Source organism: Quercus lobata, chromosome 8 (assembly GCF_001633185.2).
Source record: "Quercus lobata isolate SW786 chromosome 8, ValleyOak3.0 Primary Assembly, whole genome shotgun sequence".
Lineage (NCBI taxonomy): Eukaryota > Viridiplantae > Streptophyta > Magnoliopsida > Fagales > Fagaceae > Quercus > Quercus lobata.
In genome coordinates this window covers 62219330-62235138 of record NC_044911.1, presented here as the reverse complement: position 1 = coordinate 62235138, position 15809 = coordinate 62219330, and the positions used below count along the sequence as shown (strand labels likewise).

At 32.3% G+C, this 15809-nt stretch overlaps 1 protein-coding gene and 1 pseudogene across 1 annotated transcript; both read left to right on the top strand.

Moving 5' to 3' along the window:
• The first annotated feature begins 2509 nt into the window (after window positions 1–2509).
• LOC115957198 lies at window positions 2510–6164 on the top strand (annotated as a pseudogene).
• A 766-nt stretch (window positions 6165–6930) lies between these two features.
• Window positions 6931–12411, top strand: LOC115958091 (7-deoxyloganetic acid glucosyltransferase-like). Its single transcript, XM_031076454.1, has 2 exons — window positions 6931–7610; window positions 11326–12411. Exons 1-2 carry the CDS (start codon window positions 7100–7102, stop codon window positions 12270–12272), a joined length of 1458 nt encoding a protein of 485 aa, XP_030932314.1. The 5' UTR covers window positions 6931–7099; the 3' UTR covers window positions 12273–12411.
• The last annotated feature ends 3398 nt before the right edge of the window (window positions 12412–15809 follow it).

Genomic DNA, 15809 nt, shown 5'->3' with positions numbered 1-15809 from the left:
AAGAGACCAGATGCTTAATGCTCCTATGCAAGGGCATGTGACATTATGTTATTACGGTTTATATGAAGAATTGTAGATGCGTTCTAAGGATGAAATTGTCTTTATCTTGAAAGTTGAAGGATTTAATTTGGAACAATTAATATTTAAAAGACTAAATTCATACAATTAATATATGAGGGATTAAATTAGCTTTAACCCACGGTTGGAGGACCATAATACATGAGGGATCAAATTAGTTTTAACCCATAGTTGGAGGACCATATAATTCAGACATTCTATTTATAGCACTTCCCATAGAGTAGTCCCTATTTCATTAAAACAAAGAGACCCACTATTTATTATTTTAAATACCTTATAAAAGTTCTGTTCAAGCATTTTTTAATAAGGTCATGTTAACGGATGTCCTTAGTGTAATTATTGATAAATCATAATAGAAAAGTTTTGACACTATTTTCATGAAAAATATATATATATATATATTTTTTAAATTGTTAACAACATTTATTATTTTATCATTCTTCCAATAAAATGTTTCTAAAAATAATTCTTAAATCAATGCCCTAACGGCATTGGTTAACATTTCCCTTCTTGATCCATGTGGACTCAAGACCGCCACATTTGGAGTAGTTGAAAAAAGATATAAATATATATATATATATATATATATATATATATCATTAAAACAACAAGGCCCACTATTTATTATTTTTAAATACCTTATAAAATTTCTGTCTAAGCATTTTTTTAATAAGGTTATGTTAACGGATGTCCTTAGTGCAATTGTTGATAAATCATAATAGAAAAGTTTTGACACTATCTTCATCAGAAATATAAAAAAACTGTCAACAAGAAACATAGAAATTTAAAGTAAACTTGGCGGTGGCATGGATAGCAGAATTACAGGTTCTCTTAATCTAGATGAAGGAGAAAACTTGGAATGTCGTTGCTATTAATTAAATTCAAGATAGGACCCACTATTTATATGTAAGGAAGAAACATGCATTTATTACATTTTCAAAACATTGAATAGTTACACTTCATCTAAATTTTTTTTTTTTGAATTAGCGTTATTTGGAATTATTTTATATTTTGGCTAAATTATAAATTTATATTGTGGCTAAATTATTTGAAAAAAGATATAAATATAAATATAAATATATATATATATATAATTAAAATAACGAGACCCACTATTTATTATTTTTAAATACCTTATAAAATTTCTGTCCAAGCATTTCTTAATAAAGTTATGTTAACGGATGTCCTTAGTGCAATTGTTAATAAATCGTAATAAAAAAAATTTGATACTATTTTCATCGGAAATATAAAAAAACTGTCAATAAGAAACATAGAAATTTAAAGCAAACTTGGCGGTGGCGTGGGTAGCAACATTACAGGTTCTCTTAATCTAGATGAAGGAGGAAACTTGGAATGCCACTGCTATTAATTAAATTCAAGGTAGGACCTACTATTCTATGAGGAAGAAACATTCATTTATTATATTTTCAAAACACTAAATAGTTACACTTCATCTAAAATTTGGTTTGAATTAGCGTTATTTGGAATTATTTTATATTTTGGCTAAATTATAAATAACACCCTCTAACTCTATAGCCTTTTTTTTAGTTCATTGGGTAAATTATAAATTGCACACCACTAATTACAATATGAATAATTAATTGTTATTAACAAAATCATAAATAATTAATTAAAAGGATTTTGTCTCATGTATTGTATAATACATTGTTGTATTAAAATTGAACCAATGAGATTTAGTTAATTATTCAAAGAATAAATAAAGATAAATCCTTTTACTCAAATAATTTTCCTTTTGTTAATGATATATATTATAACTCTATTCATATACTTTTATAGTTTTATTATCTATCTCATTTTTCTTCTTCTTAATTTCAATTGGAAATATTAATGCTCCTTTACTTATGTCGATACTTGGTTTTTAAACTTGAGATCCACATCTATTTAAATGTTAAAATTGTTCTAGAGAAAAGAGAGAAAAGTGGAAGCATAAATTTTTAATGTAATTTGGCCCGATTGTGGCTTATATCTACAACGAAAAATCTTTGATGGTTACGTTTTTCGTATTGAAGTGTATTCCATTACAATATACTCATTGTAAAGTTTACATACTAGAGTATCCTAAATTAATAATCTTACGCAAACGTTAAAATTAGTTTACTTGCTTTATAAGTACACAGGTTCCAAAAATTTTCCACCATATCTAAAATTAATAACTGAAATTTTTGGCTTCATTTCTTTGGCTGGGATCTTCACGTCCTATTATGTACACCTCTTTCTTGGGCTCCACGGGGTCTCGTCTCATAGCCACCCGTTGTGCTACCAAACAAGTTAGAACGTACCAAGAATGAAGTTTCTTCCATTGTCATTTAGTTTCTTCATATGATTTTTATGGCATGGAGGAAGCGCGCAAGACATACGTGACCAATAAAACAAAGATCAAAATTACGACAAAGAAGTTAAAAACAAAACGATGACCTCGGAATCTCCGTTCATTATGACTAAGCATAAAATCACAGGTAATGTAAAAGGAGGGTCACAACTCAGAAGGAAAAGTGTGAAGTAAAACCATTGATCAGCTAAAAGTTCATATGAAGCAATGTCCTGCCCATGTTCTAATCTTTCCCTTTCCAGCGCAGGGACATGTGAACTCCATGCTCAAGCTAGCTGATCTTCTTGGCCTTGCTGGCCTTCATGTCACCTTCCTCAACACTGCTTTCATCCACGACCGCCTTGTCCGTTACACTGATATTGAAACCCGTTTTAGTTGCTATCCGGGGTTCCAATTCAAGACCATCTCTGATGGCCTTCCCAGTGACCACCCACGATCAGGTGACCGATTGTTCGAGCTATTTGAGTCGTTAAATTCGAAAACTAAGCTTCTTCTTAAGGAGATGCTCATGGCTCCAAATCAACTCTGCTCCAAATCTGGGCCTTCCGTGACTTGCATCATAGTAGATGGAATCATTGACGGTTTTACCAGTGATATTGCCAATGAGCTTCGGATTCCAATCATTTATTTTCTTACCATTAGCGCCTGCAGCTTATGGACTCATTTTTCTGTTCCTAGTATCATTGAAGCTGGCGAGCTTCCTATTAGAGGTAGGATTAATTGGGTATTTACAAGCTTTTAGTTGTTTTCTTATTAATCATTTTTGGTTGCTGTGAGACGAAGCTAGAATTCAAAATACTTTCTTAGGAAAATTGGAATTCTCTCTTTCTTAAAGAGTTGATAGTTCTTTCTTGTAAATTTTAAATTAGTCTCTAGCAACCAAAACTGATAAAGCGATGATAGGGTATTACAAATTTTATCTTATAAATTTTAGTATCTCATCAATGATAAAAGAGTATATTTCAGTGATTTATGGGAAAATATTCAAATTTTAAATCATGAAAATGGATGCAAAAAGACAAGTGTATGAGTATCATTGCCCCTTATTTATTTTGGAGTTAAATTGGCACCAATCACATTCTTTAACACATAAATTTGTATGTTTTTTATGCTAAACAGTAACTTTAAACTATTATTATACTAATGATTGTTGTGTATGCGTTAAAAACTACAGGAAAAGAGGACATGGACCGATTGGTAACGAGTGTCCCAGGCATGGAAAGTTTTCTTCGTGGCCGAGACCTCCCAAGCTTTTGCCGGTTCAGTGACTTGAACAACTGGCAGCTCCATGTCGCTGTGACAGAGACTAAACGAACCCCTCAAGCATATGCCCTTATTCTCAACACATTTGAAGATTTAGAAGGACATGTACTCTCCCATATACGCACTCGCTCTTCCAAAGTATACTCCATTGGACCTCTTCACAAGCACCTAAAATTTCGACTTGAAGCAAAAGTGCCACCGTTTCAATCTCAGTCTTTGAACAGCCTATTTGAAGTGGACATGAGTTGCATGACATGGCTTGACGCTTAACCATTGAAATCTGTAATATATGTGAGTTTTGGAAGCATTACAGTTATGTTGAAGGACGAGCTCATGGAGTTTTGGTATGGTTTAGTCAATAGCAAGAAGCAATTTTAATCAGTCATACGGCCTGACTTAGTGGCCCAAAAAGGTGGTGAGGGTCAAGTTCCAATGGAGCTAGTTGAAGGGACAAAGGATAGAGGATGTATTGTGAGTTGGGCCCTACAAGAGGAGGTCTTGGCCCACGGGGCAATAGGTTGGTTTTTTACTCATAGTGGATGGAACTCAACCTTAGAGAGCATAGGGGTTAGGGTGCCCATGATTTGTAGGCCTTACTTTGCTGACCAACAAGTGAATAGTAGGTATGTGAATAAGGTTTGGAAATTAGGGTTAGACATGAAGGATGTGTGTGATAGATTCATTATAGAAAAGACGGTAAATGATTTGATGGTAGAGATGAGGGAGGAGTTTATGAGATCAACGAGTGAGATGGCTAGGTTGGCAAAAGAGAGTGTGAGTGAAGGTGGGTACTCGTATTGTAATTTGAACCATCTAATTAAGGATATCAAGATGATGAGTCAGGTAAGTCCTAATGTTGAAAACTTTTGAACTATTTTTAGGATAATTAGCTGCAATCATATTGATAAAAAATAAAATTATGACTCCAATGTATCCATAGCTCATATGAAATATGTGGGTCTTAGAGCAACCACATTAGTCCGTCTAAAAATTTTCATCTATTTTACACTAAAAACCTACTTTTTTTTATTTTACACTATCACATTTCTAAAATACCCACATCAGTTAATCTATTTTACACATCTATTCTAATTAAATAATATTATTATTATTTTTTTATTATTATCTATTAATACTCATTCTCTCTCATAAACACCCACAACATCACAGATTCACAGCTCTCCCACACATTCCTCTCTTTCCCTCACTCTCTTCCTCACAGCTGCCTCACCTAGCCCGCCGTCGCCGCTGATCCAGCTCGCCACCGATCCAGCTCTCCGCCGATCCAGCTCACCGCCTCAGCCCTTCGTCGATCCAGCTCGCTTTCGCCTTCCCTCTTTCCTTCGCCCCTCCCTCTCTTCCTCCACCACCAACCCTTCACCTCCCACCCCCAACCGACGACCCTTCGCCTCCCATCCCCAACCGACGACAGCAATGGAAGATCCAGCGGCAGCAATGGAAGACTATCGGACGGCAGCAGTGGCAGCAGATCCGGTTCCGTTGGGCATTTTTTCTGTTGAGTATGGTTTGGGCTGGGTTTTTTGGTGGGGTTGGACTATTTTTGGGTTGGGTTTACCCGTGAGTTTTGATTGATTTTGAGTTAGATTTTCTAATTGCTTTTCTGTTGATTTTGGATTAATTTTCTGTTGATTTTGGGTTAATTCTCTGTGCTGGGTTAGGTGGTTATTCTAGTGCCCCGAGTTGTTGAGAAAAAAGAATTAAAAAATCGTTTTCACGGTGAACAGTAACCGTGTTTATATGCACAGTTACTGTTCATTTTGCAAGATATCATGTATATTTAGACATTTTTACAAGAACTGATGTGGAAGGATTTTGGGATAAAATGTGTAAATTGAAGCACTTTTTGTATTTTAGATGAGTATCCACGAGCTGGTGTGGATGCTCTTACCTAACACAAAAGTTTTTTTTTTTTTTTTTTTTTTTTTTTTTTTTTTTTTTTTTAACGTTAAGTAGGGAAAATGAATTTAGTAAATAAAGGGGTTTTTTTTTTTTTTTTTACTAGTATCCTTTAATTTATTCTAGTCTTTTTTCTCTTTATCTGAATTGGGCTTTACTAGGGTTCCATCAAGTATACTGTTAAAACTAATGCCCTTTGTTCAATGCTTGAGGATACATCTGATGAAATTAATGCAGGACAGCAACGCAAGAGTAGAGGAGCACCACTTGCACACAATTTCAGCTACAATCAATGCAAAGCAGAGGCATCAAAAACAGAGCATCAGTGGGCTTGCAAGGATATTATTTTCCATGCTAGAGACCATTGAAGCTGTGCCTTATCATGAGGTGTTTATACATAGTTTTGGAGATCATAATACATGTGGCTTGTAGGAATTGGTCTGTCTTGTAAATGCTATAATACCTAATTTTGCTGAAAATTAGGGACTTGGGTGCGGTTTGGATCCGCGTTTGCTGCGTTCTGTTTGCAAAAATGCACGTTTCAATTTTTTTTTGCTTTCAGCCACAAAGGTTGACTTTTCAACTGTGAACAGTGCATGGATGTACTGTTCACGGACCCACAAATATCACTTTTTAACAACTTTTTCATTAAAAATGGGTCCCACGATACTATTCACACATTTAAAAATTATTTTGCTATAGTGTTTTCAGTTTTCAGTTTCAGCAAAATAAATTCTATCCAAACAGACCCTTGGTTATCTGAGACGTGTATATATATATAGAATAACCTTAATGTATTGGGATCAGTTTTTGTATTACATTCATTTTCTGAATCAATAAAGTTCTGTTCTTCTATTTTAGAAAGAAAGTTCCAGATTTTATATATACCAAATTATCATGACCCTTAACAAATACATGAAAATGAAATTCTCAAAGAGCATAGTTTGTGCCATTAAATTTGAAGAAAAAAATGGATTGAAATTGGTCCATAGGGTTTGAAATAAACAAATTGCACCATAGTTGAAAGAAAAGAAATGTATCAAAAAAGAAAAGAAAAGAAATATAAACGACAATATGCACTCAATAACAATGCCAATAAACAATTTTCCTGAGAACAAAAATCAAAGAGTGATAGCAAAGGTGATTCCAAAATTGACACATCAACCCCACCAAGTCTGAGGCGGTTTCAATCAATTTAATTGTCTGAATAACGAAGTTATGGCTATCAATGATCCATATGGTCTTTTGTCCAATGAACAAAAAACTTGAGTCAAGTCCGCGTGATTACCCCCTTATCCTTATGAGCAGATACTCTTTCTATAATAAAAAATAAAGAGTTGTGTTAACGGGCAGTTTTACACACACCTCAAAATAAAATACAACTAAATTTCCATTAAATACTACTCCTTATCTCTTCATTGTCTTACAACCACAAGCTAGCGAACACACACACAGAATTTAGCACTGTATAGATCGATCGAGCTAGAAACTATGGAACAAGGGTCACAAGTTCCTCATGTTATCATCTTTCCACTTCCAGCACTGGGACCTGTTAACTCCACGCTCAAGCTAGCTGAGCTTCTTTCACTTGCTGGACTCAACATCACCTTCCTCAACACCGATTTCAACCACGATCGCCTTGTCCTTCACTCCAATATTCTAGACCGTTTTGCTTCTTTTCCTGGGTTCCAATTCAAGACCATCTCTGATGGACTTCCAGCTGACCACCCAAGAGCTGGTGATCGATTCATGGAATTGTTTGATTCCTTTAAATTGGTTACGAAGCCACTGTTTAGAGAGATGCTGTGTTCGGGTCAGTTGAACTCAGTTACTGGAGATTCAGTGACTTGTATCATAGCCGATGGGATCTTGAGCTTTCCTATTGATGTTGGGCATGAGCTTGGCATTCCAGTCATTTCCATACGTACCATCAGTGCTTGCTCCTTCTGGGCTTTCTTCTCTATTCAAGATATAATAGAAGCTGGAGAGCTTCCCAGTAGAGGTATGTACGTATCTGGCATGGCATCTTTGCAAATTCGTATCTGCTTTCTTGTAATTCCCATTGATTTCTTCACTATTATAAATGGACAAAGATCTTTCTACAAGCTTCATGCTCTTTCATGTTTTACCAATTAAAGCCGGTCACGCTTTTTTTTTCTTTTTTTTTTGGTAATTAAAGTAATCAAGTTCTTAAAATAAAAAAAATAAACACACTTCATAATCCTTCTGTCCCATTTTGTTGGTCAAATCCAACTTTTTAAAGAACTATCATTAATTTAATTCATTGTTTTTGTTCCCAGAAGTATACTCATTAATATTAACTTTAGAGAAAATGAGATTTTAACGTTTTAAGTAAAAAAGTTTCTCAAAAAAAAAAAAAAAAACGTTTTAAGTAAAATAAATGGCAAGTTATGAAATTTATAATTATTTTTTAAATTAAAAAAATTTTATTTTGGGACATTCCAAAATGAAATACTTGATACAATATTCAAGATAGTATTTCTATAATAATTTTTTATTTTCATTTCTATTTCAGGTTTTTTCTAACTTAGTCACTTAATAAATAAATTAAGCAAACGTACGACTTATCTACTAAAAAGACAGTGAAATATATAAATCAAAGTAAAAAACTATACTTAGTTCAGTCATGGTTTAGTGACAATTAAATAATATATAAAAAAATTTTAGTTATAAAATTGAGGTTATAACCTTACTCAATATCTTTTTATTAGAAATGAATTTTGACAAATACACCATTAAATTATATCTACTTCTTATATCCTTCATGCTTGTAAAATTTTTAAAAAATTAAAGATTAATAGCTATTTCATCAATAAATTGTTTAAATTACAAGTTTTTATAGTTTAAAATTATGTATAAAATATAAATTTATAGATCATATAATAAATAATATCTGATTGATACAAAATTTGACATATGTATTAAGAGCATAAAGAACATACAATTCAACGATTAGATTTTTAAAATATGTAATTATGTTTATTTTATTAAGTAACCTATAGCTAAACTTTGTCCGTAATATATAATTCCTAGTATGTTTTATTATTTTAACTTTTATGTATTGCACATGCTATCAAGACAATGACCCTTTGTGGGTTCCAAACCTTAATTGGTGAAGCCTATGTGTGTTTGTTTTTCCAAAAAATAAATAAATAAATAGGTAATTGTATCACATTGTTTAAGAGAGTGTATTGTATGTAGTATAACTTGCTTCACCCTTCCTTAATAATTACCATGACTTTTGAGTGGAGTTGTGATGTGTTTTTATGTTAGAATCTCTTTCTCACTCCCTTGTGTGTGTGTTTGTTTCTTAAAAAAAAAAAAAAATTTAAATAAAAAGAGTTTATATGCTATCCTATCTAGCCCCCCAAAAACCAAAACAAAAGAAGAAGACAGCAACGTCTTTTGATTGTCATGAGCTATACTTTTAATGAAAACATTTATTTGTATCTTGTATCAATTCTTAATCTATTTCTTAATTCGTATAAAAAGAATACAAAAAGCTCATAAACTGATTATATTGAGAGCAAGGATGGATTCAAGATTTTAAGCTAGTGGGGGCGGAGTAAAAAAAAAGTTAGATATCCATATATTATTAAAAAATTATAAATACACAAAATCGTTATTTCTAAATACATTAAAATGCAATAATCTACCAACAAAAACAAAATAAATTTTTTTTTTTAATACTAGGCTAGCTAGAATTTTTTTTTTTTTTTTTTTTTTTTTGAAGTTAGAGCATTCATAGTGGTGGTGCTAAAAATTTTAATTTTTTTTTAGCACCTCAAAAAGTTATTTTATCTATTTTACCACCTCATTTTACCATACACTCAATATTAAATGTTCTATTTTTTTATCATTTCATTTATAATAATATAAACAACTTATTAAAATAATAAGAAAGAGAGAGAATTTGAGTTTTTTTAATTGAAGGAAGGGATATAATTTAAATAAAATATTTTATTTTATTTTTAACAACTTGCTACAGTCAACCGATATTTATACCAATTTACTATAGTTACAAAAAGTTTAGTTTTAGCTTCTCCAATAACACAAAAAAAATTTTGGTTTTTGATGGTAAAATTATTTTTTTGCTAAAAAACAATCACCATTATAAATATTTTTATTATTTTTGTTAAGTTTTTGAATTGGATAGTTGCTATTTAAGTTAGCCTAGTTAGGCTGATAGGAAAGAATGGGCTAAGGTTTTGGAACGAGAAGCCAACTATAAAAACGAAATATACAATAACTATTAAAAAAAAATGGACTAGGGGGAGCTCGGGCCCCACCTGGTCCGTCCTCGATTGAATGATAATAATAGTTTTTTTTTTTTTTTTTTTTCTTTCATTCTTTGTGGATAGTAATTCCTTTGTTTCTTATTCTCTCCAGGCTCATCAAAAGTGTATCACTCCAATTTGGAGTGAAAATATGGGCGAAAATATCTGGCAATATTTTGGACAAAATTGTCCAGGCCAACGTTCAAAGCTTTTTAATCTTTCTGTCCTTTTCTTCTCTGTTTCTTTTGTCATTCGGTTTGTTTCTTCATGTGTTGTTGCTTGATCCTTTCTTTGATCTTTTTTATCTTTTGTGCTTATCTTCGCTTTTTTTTTTTCTTCTTTTGTGCTTATCCTTTCTTCGGTTTTTTACCTTTTCTTTTCTTTTCTTTTTTGACGTAATTTTTTCTTTTTTCTTTTTCCTTTTTTGACGTAGTTGGGTTTTTTTTTAATAAAAAAATTTTTGGTTCTTCTTTTATTTTTTTATTTTTTTAATGTATGAATGAAGTACAATTCATAAACAATTTTTTAATAAAAAAATGTGTTACTTTTTTGTTCTATTTAATAAGGATATAACTGCAAATTTATACCAACTTCAATTTTCATCCTCTCATTTTTCTTTTTAGCCAAACAAATAAGTTTTTCATATTCCCTCTCCCTTGTGTGTGCGTGTATGTTTGTTTCTCAAAATAAATAAATAAATTTTTCATCTCTCAACTTTTCAATCTTTATAACTAAACACATATGAGAGAAAACTAAATCATTTCTTTCCTCTCACTTTTCTAGCTCTTCCCCTTGTTCTATCCTGCCAATTTTCCACCCTTCGAACCAGATCGTTATTTTAAATAGCTCAAAATTACTGTTCACAATGTTTTTTAAAACATAGCTAAAATATTATCATTTCAAACATATGAACAAGTACACAATACCTCTATGATTTTTTACAAATTTAAAATATAGTGAATTAAATTTTACACAGACCTCTTGTGTTTTCCTGGAGTTATTCTTTTAATTAAAGCATTTTGATTCCCTCCCTCTCCCCAAACAAATGTACAGATATATCACCATGTATATCTTGAAAAAGCAATTCAACTAGTAAAGTATCCTTTCAAAAAAATATAATGCAAAATCAAAGTGTACGAAACTTCATGAGTAGACTCAAAGATATTTTGCATGTATATAAGATAGCTAGAAGTAGAAAATGTAATCTAATGGTAAATTTGTAAATAAAACATTTCAAAAGAAAAAAAAAGAATTGGGTTGTATAACAAAAAATCACACCATGTATAAGTTAAACCCAACTCTCTCTCTCTTATAAATTTTGTTAGCTTTTTTAGGTTGAACATTTGTTTAGTTCATGAGCAAAAATAAACATAGAGACAAATTTGTTATTACTAACGAGGTCTACATTAACCACTCTAGGACATGAAGACATGGATCGTCTTATAACAAGTGTGCCAGGCATGGAAACTTTTCTCCGACTCCGAGACTTACCTAGTATTTGTCGAACCAACAACTTAGAAGACCCAAATCTCCAACATAATGCATACGCTAATAGACAATCTGTTCAAGCCCAAGGACTCATACTCAACACGTTTGAAGATCTAGAAGGACCTATACTCTCCCACATACGATCTCAATGTCCCAAGGTCTATACCCTTGGACCCCTACACACATTCTTGAAATTTAGGCTTGAATCTGAAAATGCCTTATTGCAATCTCTGGCTCCAAATAGCATATACAAAGTGGACAAAAGCTGCATCGAATGGCTCAATGCTCAACCTTTGAAGTCTGTAATCTACGTAAGCTTTGGAAGCATTACAATCTTGACAAGAGACGAGCTAATGGAGTTTTGGTATGGTTTGGTTAATAGTAAGAAGCGCTTCTTATGGGTAATACGACCCGATTTGGTGACCCAAAAAGATGATGAAGGTCAAATTCCTATGGAGTTACTAGAAGGGACAAAGGACATAGGTTATATAGTGGGTTGGGCCCCACAAGAAGAGGTTTTGGCCCACCAAGCCGTAGGTGGGTTTTTGACACATAGTGGGTGGAACTCAACCTTAGAGAGCATAGTAGCAGGAGTGCCCATGATTTGTTGGTCTTACTTTTATGATCAGCAAGTGAATAGCAGGTTTGTGAGTGAGGTTTGGAAATTGGGGATGGACATGAAGGATGTGTGTGATAGAGTCATTATAGAAAAAATGGTGAATGATTTGATGGGGGAGAAGAGTGAGGTGTTCATGAAATCAACAGTTGAGATGGCTAGATTGGCAAGCGAAAGTGTGAGTGAAGGTGGGTCTTCATATTGTAATTTCAACCGTTTGATCGAGGATATAAGACTAATGAGCATGACTGCAATAAAATAATCTGAGCTTGAGTCTACTTCTTGGAATTCAAGTTCATCCAATGTGTAATTGTGTTATATGACTATGTTTTAATTAGATTGCTTACTATGGGATATTCGATATGATAGGTTTTTCCACAACCCGTATTTGTAATTTAAAAGTGTTTTTTTTTTTTTTTCACTTTATGAACTCCTTTGTATGTTGTTTCTAGTTTTATAATATTTCCCTTCTTGTATATAAAAAAAAATGTGCCATGAATTTCTTTTTAAATGGCATTTTTAGTAATTTTTGTATCCCCATTTTCAATTAACTAGGTTGGGCAATTATCCATATTGCTACAATCAAATAGTATAATCGAGAGATGATAAGGCATTGCAAGTGATAGTGAGAAACCACGATTCTATATCATGCACTACTTTAAAGTTTAAACTAATAAGAGCATTCACATTAAAACTCTCAAAAGCTAAAAATGCTAGTTTTTAGCATCTCATTCCAAAAAAGCACACAATAAAGTCGTTCGTGTCAAAAATTTTAGCATCTGAGCTACAGCAGTCTACTGTTGCTCAAATCTTATAAATATAATAATATTTTAATACTACTTTAATTAAAATATCTTTTCTCTCTCTCACTATTCCTCTTTTCTTCTCACCAGACTCTCTCTCACTATCTTTTCTTCTCTCTCTCACTATCTTTAATTAATGAAGTGGTAAAAAATATAAAACCTTTGATGCTGGGTGTATTGTAAAGTGAGTTATTAAAATAAATAAAGTAGGTTTTTGAGATATTAAATGCTAAATTTTTTGAGATCCTTGATGAGAATGCTCTAAGGTCAGAGCGTTGGATGAATGCTAGGATACAATATATTTTGCATTATGTAAGAAGTTGCATCAAGTCAGAAGATTAACTGCGATATACAAGACCTTTCTATTTTTTCTGGTCAATATATAACATATTTGTTTAGATTTAAGAGACTTCAAAGAGAATACTGAATGTACCAATAATCAGAGAGTACGAGGAGTATCTGTGCTTTTTCCATTACTTGTTTTTGGGAGTCAAGTTAAAAGACACCAACCCAAAGGAGACCGACGGCTACCGGAACAAATTTAAGCCTTTTAAAGAAACAAAATTCAAAAATTAAAGAATTACAAACAATAAGGGAACTTTACTTTATATTAAGTGATAAAGTAAAGACTAAAGAGTAACAATATAGGTCGTCTAGCAAAATTTTCTTCAAAAAAAAAAATCTAGCAATAAATGTCCAAAGGTAAATTTTATAAATTTCAAAAAAAAAAAAAATGTTTGATCAGTGGTGAGATAGAAGAGAAAAAATTAGTTCCGATAGTTAATGCAGTTTTGTGAGTCTGGCAGTAAAAATCAATAAAACAACATGCTTTAGCGGTGAAGTTCTAGTGAAGCATTACACGTCTAGCATTAGAAGAATGGTGCTTTTTTGCTGAGAATATAAGAATAGTAATAGAACTCGCTTTTAGGCTTTTAGCAATAAGGTAATAGTTCTTCTCAAAAAAATAAAAAAATAAAAATAAAAGCAATAAGGTAATAGTGAGCTAACTGGCATTTAGCAGTTAAAACAATTGCAAAGTCGAAGACATAAAAACAATAATTTACCATAAAAAGAAAATTATAAGTCCAACAGTAAGATGTCTGTAAAACCATACAAGTCCAACGGTAAGATAGTTCAACCATAAAACTTTCAGGGTTCTTTTGGTTAGAATGGTGGAAAAGTGAGAAGATAAAAACTATGCGAAGATGAAAAAGTGGAAGGATATAAAATATTTTAATTTCTCTCATTTTTATTTGATTGTGAGTGGAAAAGTGAACGGATGAAAAAAGTGAGTTTGTATAAAATTACCCATACACCCTTGTTAAAAAATGATGACCAATTAAAACAAAAAAATGATAAACAACCCAAAAAAAAAGAAAAAAGCAATCACCCAATTTATTAAAAAATAAAAATCATGTCCCAAAAAAAAAGTCATGTATAGTTATAAATAATAAAAAATGTGGACAAATTGTCCATGTGCAAGTGCACATGGGCATTTTTATCCACTAAGTAGTCTCATTTTCTTCCTTCAGTTTTCTTTCCATTTTGGGGAGAAAACTTTTTGGTAAGCCTAGGGAGAAAACATCCGGACCACATCATTTATTTTCCTTCCTCCCCACCCAACCAAACACACTCCAAAAAAGTTTTCCTTCCTATTTTCTCTCTAAAGTTTTCCATCCACCCTATTTTACCTCCAAACAAACACACCCTCAATTCAAAGAAAGAGAGTGTACCAATTGTGCGCAAGGATGAGCTAGCAAAGTTCCATTGTTGATTATTAACTTCGAAGAATATGGGCTCATCAATGAGTGCTTTTTTGTCTTTATTAAAGGGTTTTTAGTGCCGAAGATGAGGAAGTGTAGAAATAATTTCATGTTACGAGTTTAAGAGTAGCAAAATGGGATGTTGTCATTGGGCTTGCTCCCAAATCCCAAGTTTGAATATGTACTAAGAAAACAACTATGGATAATTAGTTCACCTACTTGTAGGTCTAAACTCAGCGGAAAAAATGCTACTATGGTAAAGCTTAAATAGAGAAGTCTCTCTAATCCTCCCTCCAATTTTTTTTTCTTTCATAAAATAAAATAAACGATGTATACTTTGGTTTGGGATGATGGTGAAAATGGATTAATACTTAGTTCTTATATAGTGGTGGGTAAATTTTTTTTTCTTTCACTTTGCATAGTCTTTCTTTAAATAAAGTTTATTCTTGAAACTAATTTAGAAAAATGGGACTAAAAGGTTTATTCTTGAAAATTAATTTGAAAAATTTGACTTAAAAGACCATATCCTAAGAGTGGTTTTATTTATTTATTTGATAATTTAATAATTGAGCGAGAAAATTTGAGTTGTGAATTTTCCGATGGGTTTCATCTTCCTTAAGCTAACAGTCCTTGACAATCTGTTTTTATCTTTAGCTAAAAATGATATGATGGGATAGCTTAACTCAATTCATCTCTGGGGCTGTACACGGTGCAGTGCGACCGATTTTTGGGGGCTATTTTGCACCACACCAGTAGAGGCGGTTTCCCTACATGTCTAACCGCACCTTAACTATGGAGGAAGGAAATTGGCCTACACAAGGTGCAGTGCACCATGCCGATTCGATGCAGTTAGTTTGGTTATTCCTCAATTTTATCAGGAACCAAACACAATAAAGTTAACACCCCTAACCACATATTAATAATTAAAATACTCCAAATATTCCCAAAATAAAAAAATCAAACAAACAAAAAATTCACTATCTTTATGTCAACTATCCCATTTCAAATCACAAAAACTCATATAAAAACAGAAAAACAAAACACAACTCATAATAGATTAAAAAAACAAAAGAACAGAATGCATATACAAATTTGGTAGAAAGCACAATAGGAATTGAGCATCAAAACCTTCTCTAAAATCTTTAAGAAAGCTACATGGTGGCCTTGGAGAATAATGGCTTCAAGGGGCTGAGGCTGAGGCGGAGGTGGAGGAAGAGGCGAAGCTAGAGGCAG